General features: G+C 35.9%; 1 protein-coding gene across 4 annotated transcripts in view; it reads right to left on the bottom strand.

Annotated features, from left to right (window-relative positions):
- Positions 1–21,469, bottom strand: part of LOC111513953 (protein Wnt-5b) — a 136,947-nt gene that overhangs the window by 41,302 nt on the left and 74,176 nt on the right. For all 4 annotated transcript variants that reach the window (XM_074176436.1, XM_074176439.1, XM_074176438.1 and 1 more), the window contains exons 3-4: positions 18,103–18,344; positions 1,383–1,563 (exon numbers count right to left, since the gene is read on the bottom strand). In XM_074176436.1, coding sequence (XP_074032537.1) covers positions 1,383–1,563; positions 18,103–18,344 — 423 coding nt within the window. The remainder of the gene's footprint in view (positions 1–1,382; positions 1,564–18,102; positions 18,345–21,469) is intronic.

The raw sequence follows: 21,469 nt of genomic DNA, 5'->3' as shown, positions 1-21,469 counted from the left end.
TATTCAAATCTAAAGTGGCATTCCTTATACTGGCATTAGGATTATTTCCGAAATAATCCTGTTTCGTCTTTGTACAGGATTACTTTTGAACATCATTTTTGATACTGCATCAGTTTCATCGAATATTTTATTTATTTCATTTACCGTACCGCAGCTAATACGAGGACGATCTGGATGTCTCTCATTAAATACTCTACAAACCTCTTTAGCACTTCTAACGTCATCTCCCGAAAGGCGTACAATTTCAATTTTCTCTCTTACGCTCAATCTTGCAGCCATGACACAAAATAATTCGAAGAACTGTAAGGTGAATATTGTTGACAATAGTACACTTAAATCTTTCACAAGTGTTGAACTGTAATATCATTTCCATTGCAACTAAGATTTAAATTGAAATATTAGGTCTTAGTTTTAGTTAATTTGCGTGAAAACTTGAATGTAATTCCGTTATTTTCATTAAAAATATTCACGTTATTTGTTTTTTTTTCATCTGGCGGCACTTTATTGTTGAAATCATAAAAAAATATTCTCGTGGCTATATCCGTTAATATAGGGTGTTTTTTGTGAATGTTAGTTGAGTTGTCATAACTTTGTTAATAATGAATATTTTTTCATGAAATTTCGGTCACACCTGTTAAGAGGCACTCTGAATCCAGTGGCATAGTGATTTTTTCAATAAAAATGTCGCTGATAAAAAATCGCGATTTTCAACTAAGAAAAAATATCGTAATATGCCCTGAAACTTTTATAAACGTTTCAAATTTTGTCCCAAGGTAGACCTTCTAGTACTTGAAATGAGAAAAAAATTATTAAAATCGGTTTACAGCTTCAAATTTTAGGGGGAAGTTCATAACGAAATGCAAAGGGATAAATGCTCGAAGTGACATTCTACTACTGTAGCATAAAAATGCAAGGGATACTGATTCATTCGAGTCATTAACATTCAAGCTGAGGTTACCATTCATTGGAGTTCAATAATCGGATTAGAATTGAAGATTCCGACTCAACCAAGCAGCCCCCCGAGTCTAAGAAAGAAGATATGTGCTCGTACATTCCAAAAGGTGTTAACAGAGGTCATAACTTCTTTCACCATTTCCTTAACTTTCTAATATGAAGATTTATCATGACTGCTTCAACTCAGTGGCCAGTGTTATTCAAATACATATTGTTTCAATTGAAAGGGGTATATTTTGGGGAGAAATTAGTTTTTGGGAAAACACTTTTGACCACAAGTCAACTCATATTATATTGAGCTTCTTTCCTAAAAACTATTGTTCCAATTCCTTCAAAAACTCTCGACTTCCACTTCTTTAAAAACATCAACCGTTCATTAACACAAATCTAATTACTAGATACAGAACATTTCACGTTGATTTACTCACTTGTATCCATACTCCAAGTTGTCCCCACATCCGCCCCATACCCAGTCTCTTTTGAGGTCTTTCGGCCGACCCATCCTGGAACACCCACACGACGTTAGTTGCCCGTCTCGGCAAGCTCTTGCAACGGAATGTACGACACCAGCTGCTGCCAATGCGAGAGCAAAAGCTGTTTCTCTACTAGCTGAAACAAAAAAAGCATGTGTTTAACTATTATAAACAGTCAATAACCATAGGAGGATTAGGTTAGGTTAGGCTAGGTTAGGCCCAACGTGAGTGGGTCTATTGAACTCTCCACCGCAACCCGCAAGGGTTTATTGTGTCTCACACCTATTAACACTCGACCAAATAAATCCAGTTTCTTAACGAAGCTGATTAGTTTGTATGGTGAGTGGTCTTTCAGGTCAGATGGTAATGTACGGCTTTGCTGACCTCTAAAAACCTGATTCGGTCCCCAGCGGGGCAGGTACAAAGTATGTGCTCTGCTGTTTCATCATTTTTCAAACAGAGGCGACACACACTGTCCTTCGACAGTCCAAGTCTCTCCATAAGATGATTCAAATGACATTGACCTGTAAGAAGGTAGTTCATCCCTAGTGTAGAACAACAACTGTTTGGTACCAAGCTTACAGCGCCGCATAAAAATTATCAACAAACAATTCAACTCAAGTATCACTGTAATCCAACAAACAAAATAATTCAATTCTTTTCAAAGGAATATAAATAAAAAGTAAAACGGCGTGGCACGCCGTTTCATTTTCTATTAGTATTTTGTGAAAATGAATTGTTTTGATTGTTGCTTTTTGGTGATACATGAATTAAATTGATTGTTGATCATTTTTATTCGGCGCTGCGGTCGGACGGAATATTGTGTTACCATCGCTAGACTATCATGTTGCCAGATTTAAAAATTCAGCTTCTGCAATAATCCGCTCGACGCTAGCGACGAATTAAAATTATCAACAATCATTTTCATTCATGTAACTATAATTATATATAATTATACATATATAAACATAAAATAAGTTGTACTGGTGAAAGCTCAAGTCAAGAGAAGACAGGTAACAGGATCGGGGATAGAGCAGCATATTCTAAAATCATCTGATGATCATAAAATAGACTGAAACATAATTATCACCAAAGAAACACATGAAAAAAGTAGACTCAAGGAATCCGCATATACATTCTTTTATCAGGTAACAAGGGTATTTAAATTAGCTCTGTGGAATCTGACATCTGGACATTTCATTCTCTTGACTTATGTCAAAGCAAGGCAAAGGTATAATTCGAGGCCAAAGTTTCAAGTGAATTTTGGGTTTTGAAGACGTGAAAAGATTGTTTCCCAAAACCTGGTCCACTGAAGAAAGCTAAGTAGATTTTTTTTCAATTTTCAAAACGACAATTTACTGAATGATTGGACTCTTCAGTAGTAGTAGTAGTAGTTTAGTGGGAAAAACTCTTCACTTTGCCCTTCATTCAAAACAACAGTGACAAGAATGTTCTCCAAAATTGTTCACGTTCCTATATTGTCCATTTCTATGATCAATATTGTTATTATAATAACAATGCTTACACTCAATCTGAATCATTCTGTAAAAATTAAAATAATTCTCTTCTGAAAAATATTTTTTTAACAAGTGAAATCATTACTCCAGTCAATCCTCTATACCACTAATATCGTAATAACCCTTTCTGTACCGGTCCTCACTTTCCTAATGACACTGTAGCTTCACCGTACTCTGTCATTACGACAAGAAGCGCGTTAAGAGCAATTGGTAGTTTTGTTTCATTCTCCACTAGTTCGTTTGGGGCGTTTTTGTGAGAGTTAGATTATTTCGGGGAATCTTTCATTATCTGTAAATTGCACGATTATTTCTTTTCAAAAATTAGATATTGTCACGTGATAATTTCGTTTGTGTATTCTTTGCTTTCAATTTTTATATTCAAATAGGAAAGTGCATGTTGTCTTATATCTAACATTTACATTCTGTGGAGGAAGTACCAGAAATAGAACATTTGAAAAGCCCGCGTAAAGGAATTGTCAAAATAATTTTTCAGCTATGTTGACACATTTATTTGATCACCATCCATCATTTATTTTGTTCACTGTACACAATTTGTTAACCTCAGACGTGTTTTGCGATTTTTAAATTGGATATGGATATGAATTTTGCATATTTTGCATTGCAGATGGCATTTCGTGGGCCGAAAGTAGGGGAGATAGTGACTGAAAAACGTCGTTTGAGTCTGAGATATCTCCGTATCCACCTAATATGGCTCCGGCCGATTTCCTTCAATTTTCCAAAACTCAAATTACCACTTTGAGGCACACGTTTTCAGTCGAGTACTAAAGACGATTCCAAAAAATTAAAAACCGCGGTTTTGTAACCGTTTAAGCCGAAATCTCACAATAACGTGTGTTTTTTGAATACGTTATTATGGATTTTCATCAAGTATCAGTCGATTCTATGATATTTCTATAGTAATATTACTAAGAATATAAAAAATATTACTTAATCTCGTATCTTCGAACTTCGTCTATGGACCAAGCCTTTTCATCTAAACTCTTGCAGCTTCTGATTCGGTCTTATTAATCAGTGGGATATGCTTGAAGACAGACAGTAAACAAATCTAAAGAAATGAACTTTAAATGTTCAAGCCCATCTCGGATATACCTACACAGTAGGTTAAATGGACAGACGCCTATCAGAAAACAATCCAACACCGTTGGATTGTTTTCTGAAAACAATAACTCCACTGGAGTGATTGTTTTCAGAAAACAACTACTCCACTGGTATTAGCCAGTGGAGTAGTTGTTTTCTGATAGGCGTCAGTCCATTTACCATACTGTGTAGGTATATCCAAGACGGGCTTGAACATTTGAAGTTCATTTCTATAGATTTGCTTCTTATCAGTTCACAGAATCTTAATAAAGCGGTCAGAGAATTATTGGCTCATTATACGGAACTAGACAGCCACCCCAGCTCCGCACGGGTTCAATACTGATACTAAATATAAATTCACCCACCGGAAATTTAAGGCCATGGGGAAACAGTGACGGAAAGGTAACTTTATTTTATGGACCCCCTTTTTTTCCCTGCGGCTGGCTCCCCAGTTGGAATATTCAAGAATTGTTTTCCATTGCACATCTACAAAACAAAACGAACCTACATACAGAAATTCAGCCTACAAAAATATAGCAGTACGAAGAAACAGTGATGAAAAGTTAATTTTCAAATGTAAACACGCCCCTTTTATTCTCAGTGGGGCTCTCCAGTTGGAATATTCAAAAATTCTTCCTCATTGCACTTCAACAACATAAAACGAATCTACATACAGAATTTCAACCTCCGAAAATATAGCGGTACGAAGAAAGAGTGATGTAAACGTAACTTTATTTTGTGAACGCGACTTTCCCTCCACGGCTGGCGCCCCAGTTGGAATATTTAAAAATCCTTTCTTATTGCACATCTACAACATAAAACGAACACATATACAGAAATTCGGCCTCCGAAAATATAGCGGTACGGAGAAACAGTGGAAAGTTAATTTTCATATGTAAACGCACCCTTTTTACCCCCACGGGGGCCGCCCTAGTTGGAATATTCAAAAATCCTTCCTCAGTGAGCATCTAAGACCTAAGAAGCACCTATATACACACACACACATATATATATATATATATATATATATATATATATATATATATATATATATATATATATATATATATATATATATATGTATATATATATATATATATGTATATATATATATATATATATATATATATATATATATATATATATATATATATATATACTAGTGGCCACTAGTAATTGCCATGCATGGCCGTTAAAATAAAATTTAAAATTTCAAATCCTCTAAATGTTACTTCTGAATAAGTTTTATATATATATTTTCTTTAAACCATAAAAATTTAATGTGTGACACTTTTCTACATAATGAAAAGGACTAATTTTGTGTTTCTCGGTGAAATTTTCGACTTTTTACTATAACCTCAAGTTAATGTCTTGATAAAGGGAATAAACATTCTCGAAAGCTCGACCATATAACAAAAAGTATTCTTTAAACAACAGCCCAGCAATTTTGACTGCATCCCCAACATTATTCCGTATTTCTCCTTAACTAGTCAGTCAAGACTACCCATCGCTTTATATATATATATATATATATATACAGGGTCCTGCAACAGTGGCGCGGTGTTCCATATCTCTATATAGGAAGCAGATAGGAATCAAATTTTCTATAATATTACCTTATTGCTCGAGCTCGACAAAATAAAAATATTGGCGGTCACACAGGGTGTTCGATTTTTTCTGGGCGGATCCCAACTGTGTCTTTTTAAATGGCAACCTATATTTTTTATCGCTTTTTCGGTTTCTTCATAGAAAATAAAATAAACTTTATGTATATCTGCACTTCGAAAATATTGATGGTTTTCGAGATATCTAGCATGACAGTTTTTTTTTTTCCAATATTCGTCACTCAGAATATTTGAAATTATAAAGTGGTGCCAAGTCCAGTTGAAATTTTTTTTTGGTCGAATATTCTACATTGGTAACTCTCTCAAACGATATATCTGAAATCGACCTGTGATATACAGGGTATGAAAAACCGCTTGCCAAATATTGTAAATGAAAATTTGCAAAATCTTCCTTATATTAAATGGAACACCCTGTATATTATTGATCCATAAGAAGCGCCAACGAAACCTCTACAAATTTCATTAAGTATTCCCTATGGCTAAGTTCAATAGTTTTTCTTAAATGAGCATTTCTTTCGAAAAATGGTCATTTTTTCAAAGCGAAATCCATTTGACGACTGATAAGAATATACAAAAAATACCCTTTCCTTAAAATATCGCCCATTCCTAAAATTACCTGTTGCTAGATAAACAAGTTGCGAATTACACCACAAAATGGACGTTCTTGAATAGTTACAATAATTTCAAAAATCTCGGAATTTGTGCCATATTCTTTCGGTCTAAAACAACCTTTCAGCGAATGAAATATTTATTGGAAATCAAGTAGTCTGGCAAATGACAGAACAAAATATTTGGCTGCAAATGAATATTGAAATTTTTAGTCAATCGTGAAGTTGAACTGTCGGTATAATTTCATCAGAATGTTGTTATCAAAAAGTGATTTGATTGATATGATTTTCATATTAGGTGAATCAGACAGGAATTGTTTATTGGCAAGTAGAATTTATTCTCAACGGTATCCAGATAGAAGGCATCCAGATGAAAGATCTTTCCGAAAGGTCTTGGGACGATTCGTTGAAACTGGATCTATTAATTATTCCAAACATGAGCGCATCAAGCCAGCTACTAATGAAGATAATGAATTGCAAGTTCTTCTTGCTGTTGAAGAAGATCCTAGTAGGAGTCAACGACAAATTGGGGAAATAGTGGATATAAGTGAGAGATCAGTGCAACGAGTATTGAAGAAACATCGCTTGCATCCATACCACGTTCAGTTACATCAAGAACTACTGTATGCTGATTTCGAGAAAAGAGTGAGATTTTGCAATTGGGCCATGAACAAAATTCGTCGAAACGAATATTTTTTCAATAATATTTTATGGTCGGATGAATCGACATTCCATAAAAATGGATTTGTAAATCGACATAATTACCATTATTATGCGACAGAAAATCCTCACTTATTGAGACAGGTGGATTATCAACATAGGTGGTCGATAAATGTCTGGGGAGGCATCATTGGAGAATATGCAATTGGTCCATACTTTTTTGAGGGACATATGAATGGTGCAATGTATCTCAATTTCTTACGAAATGATTTACCAGGTTTGTTAGATGATATTCCTCTTGACCTCCGCAATAGAATGTGGTTACAACATGATGGTGCACCTGCTCACTATTCGGCAGAAGTGAGAGATCATCTAAATGAAGTATTTCCCAATAAATGGATAGGACGGAATGGGCCTGTACGGTGGCCCGCTAGATCACCAGATTTGACGAAACTAAATTTTTTCTTATGGGGATACATAAAAAATATGGTTTACGTTGAGCCACCAACTTCTCCCGAAAATATGCGACTTAGAATAACGAATGCTTTTCGCAGCATTACACCAGCTGTCTTGCGCAGGGTAGAACAGTCTTTCAAACATAGATTTCAGCTCTGCATTCAAGAAAATGGAAGACATGTTGAACATATTTTATAAAAGTTTCATTATCAACCTTAATTAAACTCTCCCTTTTGTAGTTTTGTAATTTGCCAGTTGACAAATTTGAATATCTAGAACTCAAGCTCTGAATGAATATAATAACATGAAAAAAATAGTTATTTATAATGTTTCTTTCTTTTAACTTGTTTGGTTTGATATTGCACGATTTATGAGTGAAATTCTGCATCCAATGAAAAAATAATTTTCCATTTAGCAAAAAGTGATAGGTACATACATTTATTTCGTTAAAAAATATTTGTTTGGACACCTTCTAATGTACAAAATTGAAACAAGATATCTTTCGTATATTTTTATCAGTCGTCAAATGGATTTCGCTTTGAAAAAATGACCATTTTTCGAAAGAAATGCTCATTTAAGAAAAACTATTGAACTTAGCCATAGGGGGAATACTTAATGAAATTTGTAGAGGTTTCGTTGGCGCTTCTTATGGATCAATAATATACAGGGTGTTCCATTCAATATAAGGAAGATTTTGCAAATTTTCATTTACAATATTTGGCAAGCGGTTTTTCATACCCTGTATATCACAGGTCGATTTCAGATATATCGTTTGAGAGAGTTACCAATGTAGAATATTCGACCAAAAAAAATTTCAACTGGACTTGGCACCACTTTATAATTTCAAATATTCTGAGTGACGAATATTGGAAAAAAAAACCTGTCATGCTAGATATCTCGAAAACCGTCAATATTTTCGAAGTGCAGATATACATAAAGTTTATTTTATTTTCTATGAAGAAACCGAAAAAGCGATAAAAAATATAGGTTGCCATTTAAAAAGACACAGTTGGGATCCGCCCAGAAAAAATCGAACACCCTGTGTGACCGCCAATATTTTTATTTTGTCGAGCTCGAGCAATAAGGTAATATTATAGAAAATTAGATTCCTATCTGCTTCCTATATAGAGATATGGAACACCGCGCCACTGTTGCAGGACCCTGTATATATATATATATATATATATATATATATATATATATATATATATATATATATATATATATATATATATATATATATGTTCACTCGAAGATTCTCACGGATAAAGTATGATGAGCTGTTTTCTCGGGTTTCGCTCCGTGTTCTGTGTATTTTCTCCCCATAAGGATTATTTTCACAACTTTTCGGCAAAGTCTCATTTGCCATCTTCTGGTGATGTCTGGTTTTTTTCAACTAGACTGATTAATTCGAACTCTGTGTCTCAATTTATAGGGATGGATGTTTCCCTTTACCTGCGTTGCTGCGACTACCTGTGTTTGCTCGACTACCTGTTTTGGTCTTATTACCTGAGCTGCCTCTCCTGTCTCAGTTATTGTACCTGTATTGTCATGTACCGAGTTTTGCCTCTGGAGTTGAGCAGTCTGATTGCTTGTGCGAAGTGATAAAACGGATCTCCATATTGATGGTAATCTTTGCGCATCATCCCTCTTGTTCATATTATTAGGTCGTTTTTCAATTTCGATTGCCTCTCTGATTGTTCGTGAGTAAAAGTTTTCGTTGCTTGCTAGCATTTTTGTGTTGTCGAAATTGATGTTATGTCCTGTTTGAAGTACGTGTTGGAAGAGAGAAGACGTGGTGACTTTTCTCTTCACTGCTAGTTTGTGTTCATCTTTGCGAATGGTGATTCGTCTGTTGGTCTGGCCGATGTAAGTCCTGTCACAATCATGTCACAATCATGAGTGTTTTTGCCACCGCGTGGCAAAAACACTCAGGAACTTTCCAGGTTTTTTAATCATTTGAATGAAATCCATCCACGCATTAAATTTACGAAAGAAGTTGAAGAAGGCAACCAGCTCGCATTTCTCGATGTACTGATTATGAAAAAGCCAGACGGAACATTAGGTCACACGGTATATCGAAAGGCAACACACACGAACAGGTACCTAAACGCAAATTCACACCACCACCCAAAACAAATTCACGCGGTGGCAAAAACATTCATTACACGTTCGAGGAGGCTGGCAGACAACGATCACAGACAACAAGAGTTGAACACCATCGAAACAACGCTACAAATGAATAACTACTCAGAAAGAAGTATAAAAGCGGCTGCCAAGACCACACGGAAACAACAAAAAACTCGAGATACACCGGTCATAACAACCACACTACCATATATTGCAGGAACAACAGATAAAATCAGCAGAATTCTTCACCGACATAACATATCAACTTCGTTCGTACCAGAACGAACAATAAGGTCCATGCTTCGTAATCCCAAGGATCAGATACCACTGGAATCACAAGGAGTGTATGAAGTACCATGCCATGATTGTGACAGGACTTACATCGGCCAGACCAACAGACGAATCAACATTCGCAAAGATGAACACAAACTAGCAGCGAAGGGAAAAGTCACCACGTCTTCTCTCTTCCAACACGTACTTCAAACAGGACATAACATCAATTTCGACAACACAAAAATGCTAGCAAGCAACGAAAACTTTTACTCACGAACAATCAGAGAGGCAATCGAAATTGAAAAACGACCTAATAATATGAACAAGAGGGATGATGCGCAAAGATTACCATCAACATGGAGATCCGTTTTATCACTTCGCACAAGCAATCAGACTGCTCAACTCCAGAGGCAAAACTCGGTACATGACAATACAGGTACAATAACTGAGACAGGAGAGGCAGCTCAGGTAATAAGACCAAAACAGGTAGTCGAGCAAACACAGGTAGTGGCAGCAACGCAGGTAAAGGGAAACATCCATCCCTATAAATTGAGACACAGAGTTCGAATTAATCAGTCTAGTTGAAAAAAACCAGACATCACCAGAAGATGGCAAATGAGACTTTGCCGAAACGTTGTGAAAATAATATATATATATATATAGCAATATAACAGAATTAGATTTTGGGATAGTACACAATTTGAATATGCAATAGAATGTTTCGAAAGTTTCATTCGTTTCAATGTCATGTGATTTAATAGCTCTATATCTCGATGAATGTTTATTCTACTGTTCATGAATTTGTCGACTTTCTCGGATGCACAAGTTGATGACGTATGTGTAAAGATCCATTGCCCATACTGTAACTAGCCTCACATTCTTGTCAGATCTCTTCCGACAATACCCTTTCATCAACAGCAAATCGCAGATAGATTGTATCTCTTCTAATTTTCGAGCGCACACCTGGTCGACACAAAATGCCCTGATTGCATTGTGGTGGGCTCGTAGCTCAAGGAGCATTCCTCAAAACGTTCTTGATCAGATCTACGAGGAGATACATCGCTCTGATTACAAGTCTCGCAGTTTGGCGAGCAGTCCTGGCTTATAATCTGTCGATGGTGCCTCAGGGATAGGTTCAGAGGTGTGTTTGGCGGTGATATTTTAGCAGATGTGCGATTCGAGATCGATGAGTGTTCGGTAACGGCAAGTGGTTTGGAAAATTATGACGGTAGAATTGTGAATCTTCCAAAGATTAACTATATATATTCAATAGATTAACTATATATTGTCAACTGTTAATAACAAATTATTGTCGAATTAAAATGAAAAACTCAACGACCAACTGAAATTCAACAAATATATTCAAAGAGGAACAGAAGAAATATTTAGCTGTGTGTATTTGGTAGAAGCATACGATGTGAAATCAATATGACCGACATAAAAGTTTTTTTATTGTCAATAATTCGACAGATACTAGGGCAGTAAAAAACTTGCTTTATTGTTTCTGAAATTTTTTGGTATAGTTCAAGTAAACGATATAGTGCAATCTAACTTCCAACAGCTCCTCTTTAATAATATAGTTAGGGAGCTAACTGATTTCGTTATTCAATAATCATTTCTGATTATATAAGAACCACAGTAACTATATAGAATGTATACAATGATATAATAAATTACTCGTTTATGTAGGTGAGTGGGAAAATAGGGATTCAAATAACAGGGTGATAATTGAAAATACTTCTGAATACTACTTATTCACATATAGCTTCACATATAGCTTCAAAAACACTTCACTAACTTTCTTCGAAAGCTTCTGATAATTCCTTTTCCATATTATTTGTTTCACTATCACTATCGTCATTCAAAACAAAAAAGAATTCATTCCCACCATTAATATGGAAGTGTCCAATCTCCATATAGTCTTTTTCAACTAAATTTACTTTTTTAATCCTTTTCTGACAGTCTTTTTCGGTTATATTAGATACTTCTTCTTTAATACGCTCTATAACCTTTTTATCAAATTTGGAAAATTATGTTTACGCCTGATGCTTTGTTTCAATTTTTCCAAATTCCAAATTTGGGATCAATATGTTTTCAAACCATTCCCCGAAAATATTAGCTTCCATGTTCTTATGAGAGTCAACATTGCAGTCCTTTACTTCTTCCGCAATGCACAATGATTAGTCGTGATCCTTTGTTTGCAGGCATGTTAGGCGTACACATTCTCGAACCATCAGTCCACCCTTTCGTAACTGTGTCGTGAGTATCATATCAAGTTTCGTCCAAATAGAAAATTTACCGTTGTTGTGCTTTCCATAACTGCTTGACGTTTGTTTATTATTTCAAATCTAAATCCTAGTTTCTTTATCCAATTGTCACAGCAGCTCACGTTATGGCCGGAAGTATTCAGTTTCTTCCTAATGACTTCAGTTGTAGGAATCTCATTGATTTTTTGACAGTGGTTTTTTTATGATTTCATTAGAATAACATCTAAATGTTTTGCTAATCCTGTATCACATCACTTCTTGCTTGCATAAGGTTGGTTTTTGACTATTTTACGTACAATTAGGGGAGGAATTTCGGTCAAAGCTGATGCTGCTTGTAATAGTTTGTCTCCCTCGAAACCAAACTTGAGATGTAGATTCTTATATACATTGAAATATACTCTGTGTGTTTCAATTTTATAATTCATCCGAATCTTATTCACAGGTATCTCTTTTTCGCATTGTTCATCATCGCTATTGGAATCACTACACTGGAAAAAGTCTGCGTTGTTATCACACTCGTTATTACTATTACAAAAATTTTAAGTATTAATGTCGAACTTCAACACTCACATCACGAACAGTTCCTGAACTGAACATGACGGCGATAACCATCCCTGGATTCCCGATTTCTATTCGTCACTGTAACATGACTTCAAATTTAATTTTATGACTCTTCAGCCAATCATTAAACTCGGTTAGAAAAAATAATTCAACACGAACCGCTGAGCCTGCAGTCCACATGGACTAGTTCACTGCCGGTTCATTTCTATGTATTGGTTTTTTTGGCGATTTGATCTCGTTTACTTCGACTATACTGCCGAAAAACGAGGAAACAACTTTTCAGTATAAAGATGAGTAGGCGGAATATCAGCCAAGGCTGTTTTTCAACTCAACCTGGAAATAACAATAACAATGAAAGTAGAATCAACAGTGATATTTTGATGACAAGATCAGAAAATTAGTTATCACCGCTGTAGAAAATTCCTTTTTGTATTGGCAAGGTCGGGGACGGACAAGACACTTTGACATTTTTGCTAAAAATAGAATATTTTTGACATTTATCTTGTTATATCTGGGAGACTGCCTTGTATATACCTACCCATATCACTCTATATTCTGAAAAAATGGGGAGTTCACCAACGCAATGTGAGAAGAGTCAAAAAAAATTGTTTTCGAGTATTGATCCACCCAGTATCACAGTAAATAATTGTCATTGAACTATTGTTGATCAATAATAAGAAAGACGTTTGAAAAATCCTCATGAAAAAACATACTTTTCATATGAGAATAGTAGACATTTGACCAGTGGATTGGCCTACAAGGTTACCTGATTTGGGACTCTTGAATTTTTTATGAAGTTATTTCAGAACTATGATTTATGAAACTCAACCAGCAAGTCTAGGTGATTCACATTGAGGCATTTTGTAATGAGATAAATAATACCAGAAGATATTGGCAACACAATGTAAAATAAAAATGCCATTAAGCTGAATGTATGCTAATAGCTGATTTGAATATTTCAAGGCATAAAAAGTCATCCATTGAGCATGAAACAATTTTCTTCATGCGTGAAGAAAATCCACCCGTAAATCAATCACTTCTGACAGCCGATTATTGCGTCAATTTTCTACGAGTTCCCGCTCCATCTGAGCACATCTAATGTATGCATACAAATTCGATATAAGTTGATATCCAGAAGGGCAATGAAATTCATATTAGACTCCGATCTATCACTACCCGGTGACGACCCATTCTTGGCGATGGTTCCGCATCACTGAATCGTGAAATAACAATTTCAGTTTCTGACAAAGAGGTGGGAAGAGAGAATGAAATCGGAGTGAATCGCCTCCTGTGAATTGTTCGTTCATTAAGTAAGGCTAAAGCCACACTTGACGTAACCGTTAACGTTACCACACACATAACTGTCAAAAACCGAACCACCACTGGCTGTTTTAATCCGTCGCATGTAAGCCAACCGTTTCATCTTGTAATGAATCAAACGTGTTGGGTGTTACATTACAGGCTATTGGCGTATATGGGTACCTACGCGCCTTTACGTATTGTCCGTAACACGTAATCGTAACCAAACGTAACGTAATGAAATAGTAACCAAACCAGTGCTATAGACAACGCATCAAAGAATTGTTACGTTACGTATGGCGACAAGTTGGAGCAATTATACATGTTTAACGTATCCTTGCTAGTTGTTTTGAACCCAGTTCATTCAGTTTACGGTATAATTGGTACAGTCAAAACTCAAAGGGAGGCATATTATCTTGCAAGAAGCCGAAAATGGTCTATATTACATTACGAACTATTTCCTTAAATGTGTACGCACGTTTGCATGTCATCTGCAACTGATTTGACACACGTAACCGTGCCGTAAGCGTTACCGTTACACGTAACTGTTAAAGTCCAACTGCCCTTTAGGGGTTTTTAGTGGTCGAATCAAAGGATAGTTACGTTACGCATGGCCACAATTTGAGAAGGTGATATAGGTAGCTAATTTATATAGAGTCTTAAAAAAGTACACCAAAGCCCTCTACTTTCATTGCTCGTCCCCCAAACTGAATCTAGTTATCAATGATCTAAATTCACTTCCTGAAATTAGAAATGCCATGGGAACCACCAAATATACTATAAACTTTTTTCGGGAATCAGTTTCGAGAAGGAAGTTGATATCTAATATTTCCAGATTTTGCGAGACAAGATGGAGTGAGGAACACAAAACCATCAGAGTTTTTAAAGAAAATCTTCCAATAATTCTGGAAGCCTTACAAACATTATCTCAGGAAGGAAATAGCGCAACTCGGAAAAGTGTCTTTCAACTGCATGCGGCTACTTCCAGAATTTCTTTCATTCTCGGGATTATGTTGGTAGTCAAATACTCGGCTTTGATGCAACCGGTTGTCAACGAACTCCAATCTGTAGCTTTGGACGTGATCAAAGCATCGGAACACGTTAAAAGGATTTTACTTTCAATTAAAAACCACCGTGAAAATCCGGAAAAAGTGACAGACGAAATTATAAAGGAAGCTACTGCTATTGCGGAGAAAGTCGGACTGGAGGAGGACATTACATAAATGCCGCGTATTACGGGAAAACAACGTCATACAAGCAGTCATCCAGCAGAAAGCTGGAAAAGGTCTTTAGTAAAACTATACTTGGATTCAATTATCACCTTCCTTGAAGTACGTTTTGCTGAAAAAAACATGCCATCATTCGCATTATCTAAGTTACACCCGGCGCATATGCAAAAGATGACAACTGAAACTCTGAAACCAACTTGTGAATCTATTGCTCGGTTTTCTGGTTTACCGAACATGAAGAATGAAATCGAACTTTGGCAGCAATTGTGGCACGATAGGTTTAATCTAACATGTGTTAGATTAAACACATGTTAGATTGTTGATGTCCTAAAAGAATCAAATTCCTTCTTTCCTGAAACGGAAAAAGCATTGAAAATTTTGATCGCTTCACCATGCACGACCTATACAGTAGAGCGATCCTTTAGCAGCCTTAGAAGATTGAAAACATGGCTAAAAAGCACCATGACACACAGAGCTATAATAAATAAAAACCTAAATAATTTTAATGATAAAGTGGTTGAAAGTTTTGCAAAAAATCCCCGAAGGTTATGTTTGAATTAAATATTATTTTTGTTAAAATAAATAATTATTACTGTGTTTAAAAGTTTGATTCAATTATTGTGCTGTCAAGGGCTTGCGAAGTTTTATACATTGATATCAGAACCGTTCTTATTACAATCGTCATCGAGGCAAAGACTTCCAAAATGTAACGCTTCATGCTTTCGACTGTATCAGGCGTTCATATTTTTTATCCTCCATAATATTGCCCCATTGCCCCCCCCTTAGTCATAAGCTGGGGCCGCCCTTGCCTGTATCTATGTACATTACAAAGTGTTTCAATTCAGCGATTCATGCTATCAGTCAACACGATCAGTCGAAAGATAAAACGCACACGTTTTTAAAACAATTCGAAAAAGTCGACGCCCAAAGTGGAAGGGATTTCAATACATTAGAAGCGATGACACACTTGCATCCAACTAATGAATATCTTATCTCATTAGCTTGTATATCTGAGCAGTTACTAATTAGATCAAATTCAGAACAAGATATCAGAAGAAAAGAATCGATATCTCAGTAGGTGCTACTAGTATGTCCATTTATCGCAGACTCAATGAATTCCATCCGACCCAAGATTCAGTTTCGTCCAGAAGACTAATTAAGCCGTTCAGAGCATCAAGCGCGTTACCCGAACCTTAGATTCATAGCTCGTAACCAAAAACGCATGTCGAACAGAACTAGAAGAAGAAGAAAAGCACGGCATAATCGGCGCGGATGAAAGAACGATCACGGAGGGCCTGCCGCCGATTTGCATAATGACGCATAACCGATCATCCAGTGGGCTGTGATTTGTACGCCGCCTTGATGCGATTACCCGCTTCGCTCCTGTCATCCGTCGGTCCGTCCGCACAAACTGGCAAACTGGTACAGTGTTGCCGTTTCGATCTTCCTCTAAAGTCCAATGAGCAGAGAGAAATTACCCGCCATCACCACTGGATGAAAAAACGCTCTCTGCTTTCTGATACTGCAGTTCAGTATTCTCATGTTCATTGGTTATAATGTTTTCATGTCAGTTGCATTCATTTGGACGGTTTGGCGAACTCTCTCGTTATCTACAGCTCATTTGCTGTTTCAAATTGTTTCCGAATATATTGAACACTTGTACGAATGCCACATGAATTATTCAATCGATATTTCCAATTTCATTTATGATTTTACGACATTTAACTTGAAAAATTCAACTAACGTTATAGAAAGTGAGGTTAAGATTTTTCCCCTCCTGTCCACGGAAGCCAAGTTCAAAGATCGCAATACACTATACACTCGTCACATGTTCATCATTCATTCTATATCACAGTCACAGAACACCTAATTTTCATGAATGTCATTACTGTCATCTGTGAATCATTAAAAGTAGTGTCTCTTCTGAAAACCCACCATAAGGATAAATACTCGCAAAAAGGCAACTCTGGACTGGGCAAAGGCTGAGAATGGCATGCGTATTTTCCCTAAACTTGTGATCGGTTTGTTCGTTTGTGTTTGTAACCATGATTGTAATGATTGCACTGCAGGAAAGTTTTTCGAACTTTTTGAGAGCAGTGTCTCCAAAAATGCATTTTTGCAGGCCTCCAAAAATGGCATTTTTGCCATTTTGTTTGCGGAAAAACAGATTTTAAACAGATTTTAAACTCAATTCAACTGGATCTATATTATACACCCGAAAGGACCAACGTAATGAAATGTCCACTTTTCACTGCACTTTTCCACTCTATACCTACACAAAACGAAAATGAAAATATACATGCGGTCTATTAACTCAAAGTTACTATACAAAATACATAAACCTTGCTGGCGGTCTGTTTCGGTCTTTCAAAATTTTTATATAAAGGATTTAACCAAATGACAGTTTCAGATATGAAGAGCCAGACACAGAAATGATGCGACAAAACATAGCATCGAAGTTTGGCCAGCATAACCTCATGCCACACACGGTCAAAGGCCTTAGAAATATCAAGCGCAACAGTATAAGAGAATAAGAGTAGAAGTTATCAGCCCAGTGCTGGATTTTTCAGTCATAAAGAAAAGCCTCTTATAGTTCACCGAACAAAAAAACTCCCCAAAGTCGACCAATAAATAATTTCAGAATTAGTCAGTCATCTGTTCAGAATGATCATGGTTATCAATAGGAATCGCACGTTGAAAGGTAAGACCTCGTTAATCCTTAGCTCACACAAGTTTCGACTTCTGAGGGTTGTCGTTCATAGGGGTGCAACAGCTAGTTAACGGAAAAACAGATTTTAAACAGACGTTATTTCAGATCTGTTGTTACATTAAACGATGTCCCAACAACCAACATCCAATAGGATGAGCATCTCACCATCACGGATTCCTAATTAGCAGAAACTCCTCAACATCCTCTCATAAATACATAAAATTATGACCGTCAGTCCTTACCTATTGTGATGACGGGCCCAAAGACGTTAACGTCATCCAGCAAAGAACAGTTCCATCGCCTATTGTGGAACTGGTATTTACATTCGGAGAGGGCCTGATTAGCTCCCAAGGCTACAGCGTTCATGTGGTCCATGTAGAGCTGGCAAAGCCTCTTTTGGCCAGAACTGAGCCCTGGAAGGGCTTTGCACGACGGGATCCCTTGGTCGTTCTGCATCTTGTCATCAAATAGCATTCCCATTCGTCTGTAACAAAGAAACTAATTACCGTTGAAGCTTGAGCTCAGGTGACAGTGGTGGAAAATGGTTTCAAATTCAAGTTGGCTTATCTTTGATGGGCGATGGAATTATGAAACAAGATGAAGTTCATTTTTGTGAATTGTATGTTTTCAAACTTTTTCCACCCCATGAATGTACTGAAAGAAGAGGACCTTTGGATTGTCCAGCTAGTTTGCCTAATATGACACCTTCAGATTCTTCTGAGGTTCATTGAAATAAATCAAATTCACCTTGTTCCAACTTGTTCATTATCTGAGTACTATGAAATTGACTAAAAAAAGTTAGAGTATAGTATATATTGGAGATTGTATATGGTGTAGTAGTCACTGTTGATCACTACAACAACTTTATTGAAATGATTGACTTCCTAATAGATACCTTTGTTCACTTTTTGTTGATTTCGCCTGAAAAAGTAAGAAATAAAATACCCTAATTTTCATTCAATAATAATGACGTTTGTTTTAAAAAATATATGATATCTCGCAGTGTCAATTTACTGAAGATTCAGAGTGTCAGGAAAGAGGCCCTAAAAATTAATCACCCTCTTGCACCATAAAACAATTGTTCAAAGACAAAGGTGTGTATTTGCTGACAAACATTAATCAAAGAGTTTGAAGTTTATCATAAGGATCGTAAATGCATAATTGAATTCATTTGTTTGATTACCCTAGAGAGTGACATTTTTACCCAGTGAACACAACAACTGAAGCACTGACTAGAGTGAAACTAAATTTTATAATTGATATTCGGAAAAATTAATCATAAAAGTAACTTCTTGCCAAACGATATCAAATACTAGTAATATATATCACAAATTCAACACTACCAAGTACCATAAAAGATCTAACCTCAATTCATTCAAAATAAAATCCAATTCAGATTCAGATTTGCCCGGACTAACAAACCGTAAATTACAAATAACATTAATTCAGTTAATATCAGCAGGTGTGGTTTTCATGGCTCTCGAAAACTTCATGATTCCATTCCTAATTATACTAGAACGGAATGAAAAGTGAAATAAATTAGTCGACTGATAGATAATAACTCAAAATTGTTCGACAGCTAATATTGTTCATTTGTAGGTTAAGTGTTCTTTTGTTTGTTGTTCCTCCATAATCTCAGAGTTCGTGTCAGAAGTGATTTATTATTGGTTTATCATGTCGTGACTTGTCAGTGAGTTTCACCGTGAAAATTAAGCATGAGATTAAAGTGAACATCTTTCCACTCATCTATAGGTGAAACTCATTTCTTGTACTTGAACTATCCTTAATCTTCTTTTTTATTCTCTGAAAAATATACCCCTTCCTATAGTTGGGATTAAATCAAATAAGCGGATGAATGTCATTGCGTATTGTCATCGATGACACGAGTAGATTAAACTCATTCCTGATATACATATAGTCGTGATTTTATGAAAGGGGTGCTTTATTAGAACATAATTGACAGGACCATTTACTACAGAAAATTTTTGCAATCCACCGATACAGGAAAACTCAAAAATGTACATTTCTCTGTGCTTCAAAATAATAAGCTAGGCACAAATTTAGTTGATTTCAATACTCCTAGAATATAATGTAGATTAAAGAGGAAAAATCCTGAATAGGGTATTTTCTAAAGGTCAATCTCTTTACAAAATTTGTTTTTCTATCAAATTACATATGTATTATATGAAGTTTCTTTAGTTACTGTCAAATTCGAAATCGGAATGATTATATTAGTTGTGTCATTTGATATGTGAAGTTATCATGGAGTCCTTCGAGTTATAGTCGAAGTAAACGATATTGTGCACTTTTAAAGTAAGCGGCACTCTCAAAGGCCGAAAAAACCAATACATAGAAATAAACCGGCTGCGAACTAGTCCACGTGGACTGTATATTTGGCGGTTCGTATTGGATAATTTTTACTAGTCGAGTTTTATGATTGGCTGAAGAGTCATAAAATAATTTAGAAGTCATGTTACGGTGACAAATAGAAATTGGGGAATGCGGGGATGGTTATCGCCGTCGTGTTCAGTTCAGGAACTGATCGCGATTTGAGTGTTGAAATTCGATATTGGTGCAGTTATAATTTCTTGAAATTTTCGTTATCTGTTTAAAATGTGGCGTCCTTGGACAAATAGTAATAGAAATAACGAGTGTGATAACAACGCATACTTTTTCCCATGTAGTGATTCCAATAGTGATGGTGAACAATGCGAAAAAGAGATACCAGTGAATAAGTATCGGATGCATTTAAATATTGAAACACAGAGAGTATGTTTCAATGTATATAAGAATCTACATCTCAAGTTTGGTTTCGAGGGAAAAAAACTATTACAAGCAACATCAGATTTGACTGAAATTCCTTTCCCAACTGTACGTAAAATAGTCAAAAACAAACCTTATGAACGCAAGACGGATGTGATACAGGATTACCAAAGCCTTTAGATGTTCATCTGATAAAATCATGAAAAAAAACAGTATACGACTGTTACAAAAGCAATGATATTCCTACAACTAAAATCAGAAGGAAGAATTTGAATACTTCCGGCCATAACGTGAGCTGCTGTGACAAAATTCTTTATAATTGGATAGAGAAACTAGGATTTATATTCAAAATGATAAACAAACGTCAAGCAGTTATAAGAAGCAGAAGAATAGTGGAATTGCGTAACAAATACTCAGAAGAAATAACTAAATATAGACAAGAACGGCAAATTTTCTATTTGGACGAAACTTGGTATGACACTCACGACACAGTCACGAAAGGGTGGACTGATGGTTCGAGAATGTGTACGCCTAACATGCCTGCAAACAAACAATCGCGACTAATTTTTCTGCATTGCGGAAGAACTAAAGGAGTTCCGAATTCTTTGAAATTATGAGGAAAAAAGCTTGAGAACGGTAATGTTGACCATCATAAGAACATGGAAGCTAATATTCTCGAGGAATGGTTTGAAAACACTTCGATCCCAAATTCGGATGCGAAAAGTGTAATAGTTCTTGACAACGCTTCCTATCATTCGCGATAGCTCATCAAAGTACCGAATAAAAATTGTGGGAAAGATTTAATACAAAGTTTTTTAATGGAGAACAGTTTTTATTTTGAAATTA

This window comes from Leptinotarsa decemlineata, unplaced genomic scaffold, assembly GCF_025532065.1.
Source record: "Leptinotarsa decemlineata unplaced genomic scaffold, Ldec_3_MD MMD2_tig00001719_RagTag_RagTag, whole genome shotgun sequence".
Classification (NCBI taxonomy): domain Eukaryota; kingdom Metazoa; phylum Arthropoda; class Insecta; order Coleoptera; family Chrysomelidae; genus Leptinotarsa; species Leptinotarsa decemlineata.
The sequence above is the reverse complement of the archived record's forward strand: the minus strand, read 5'-3'. Positions and strand labels throughout refer to the sequence as shown.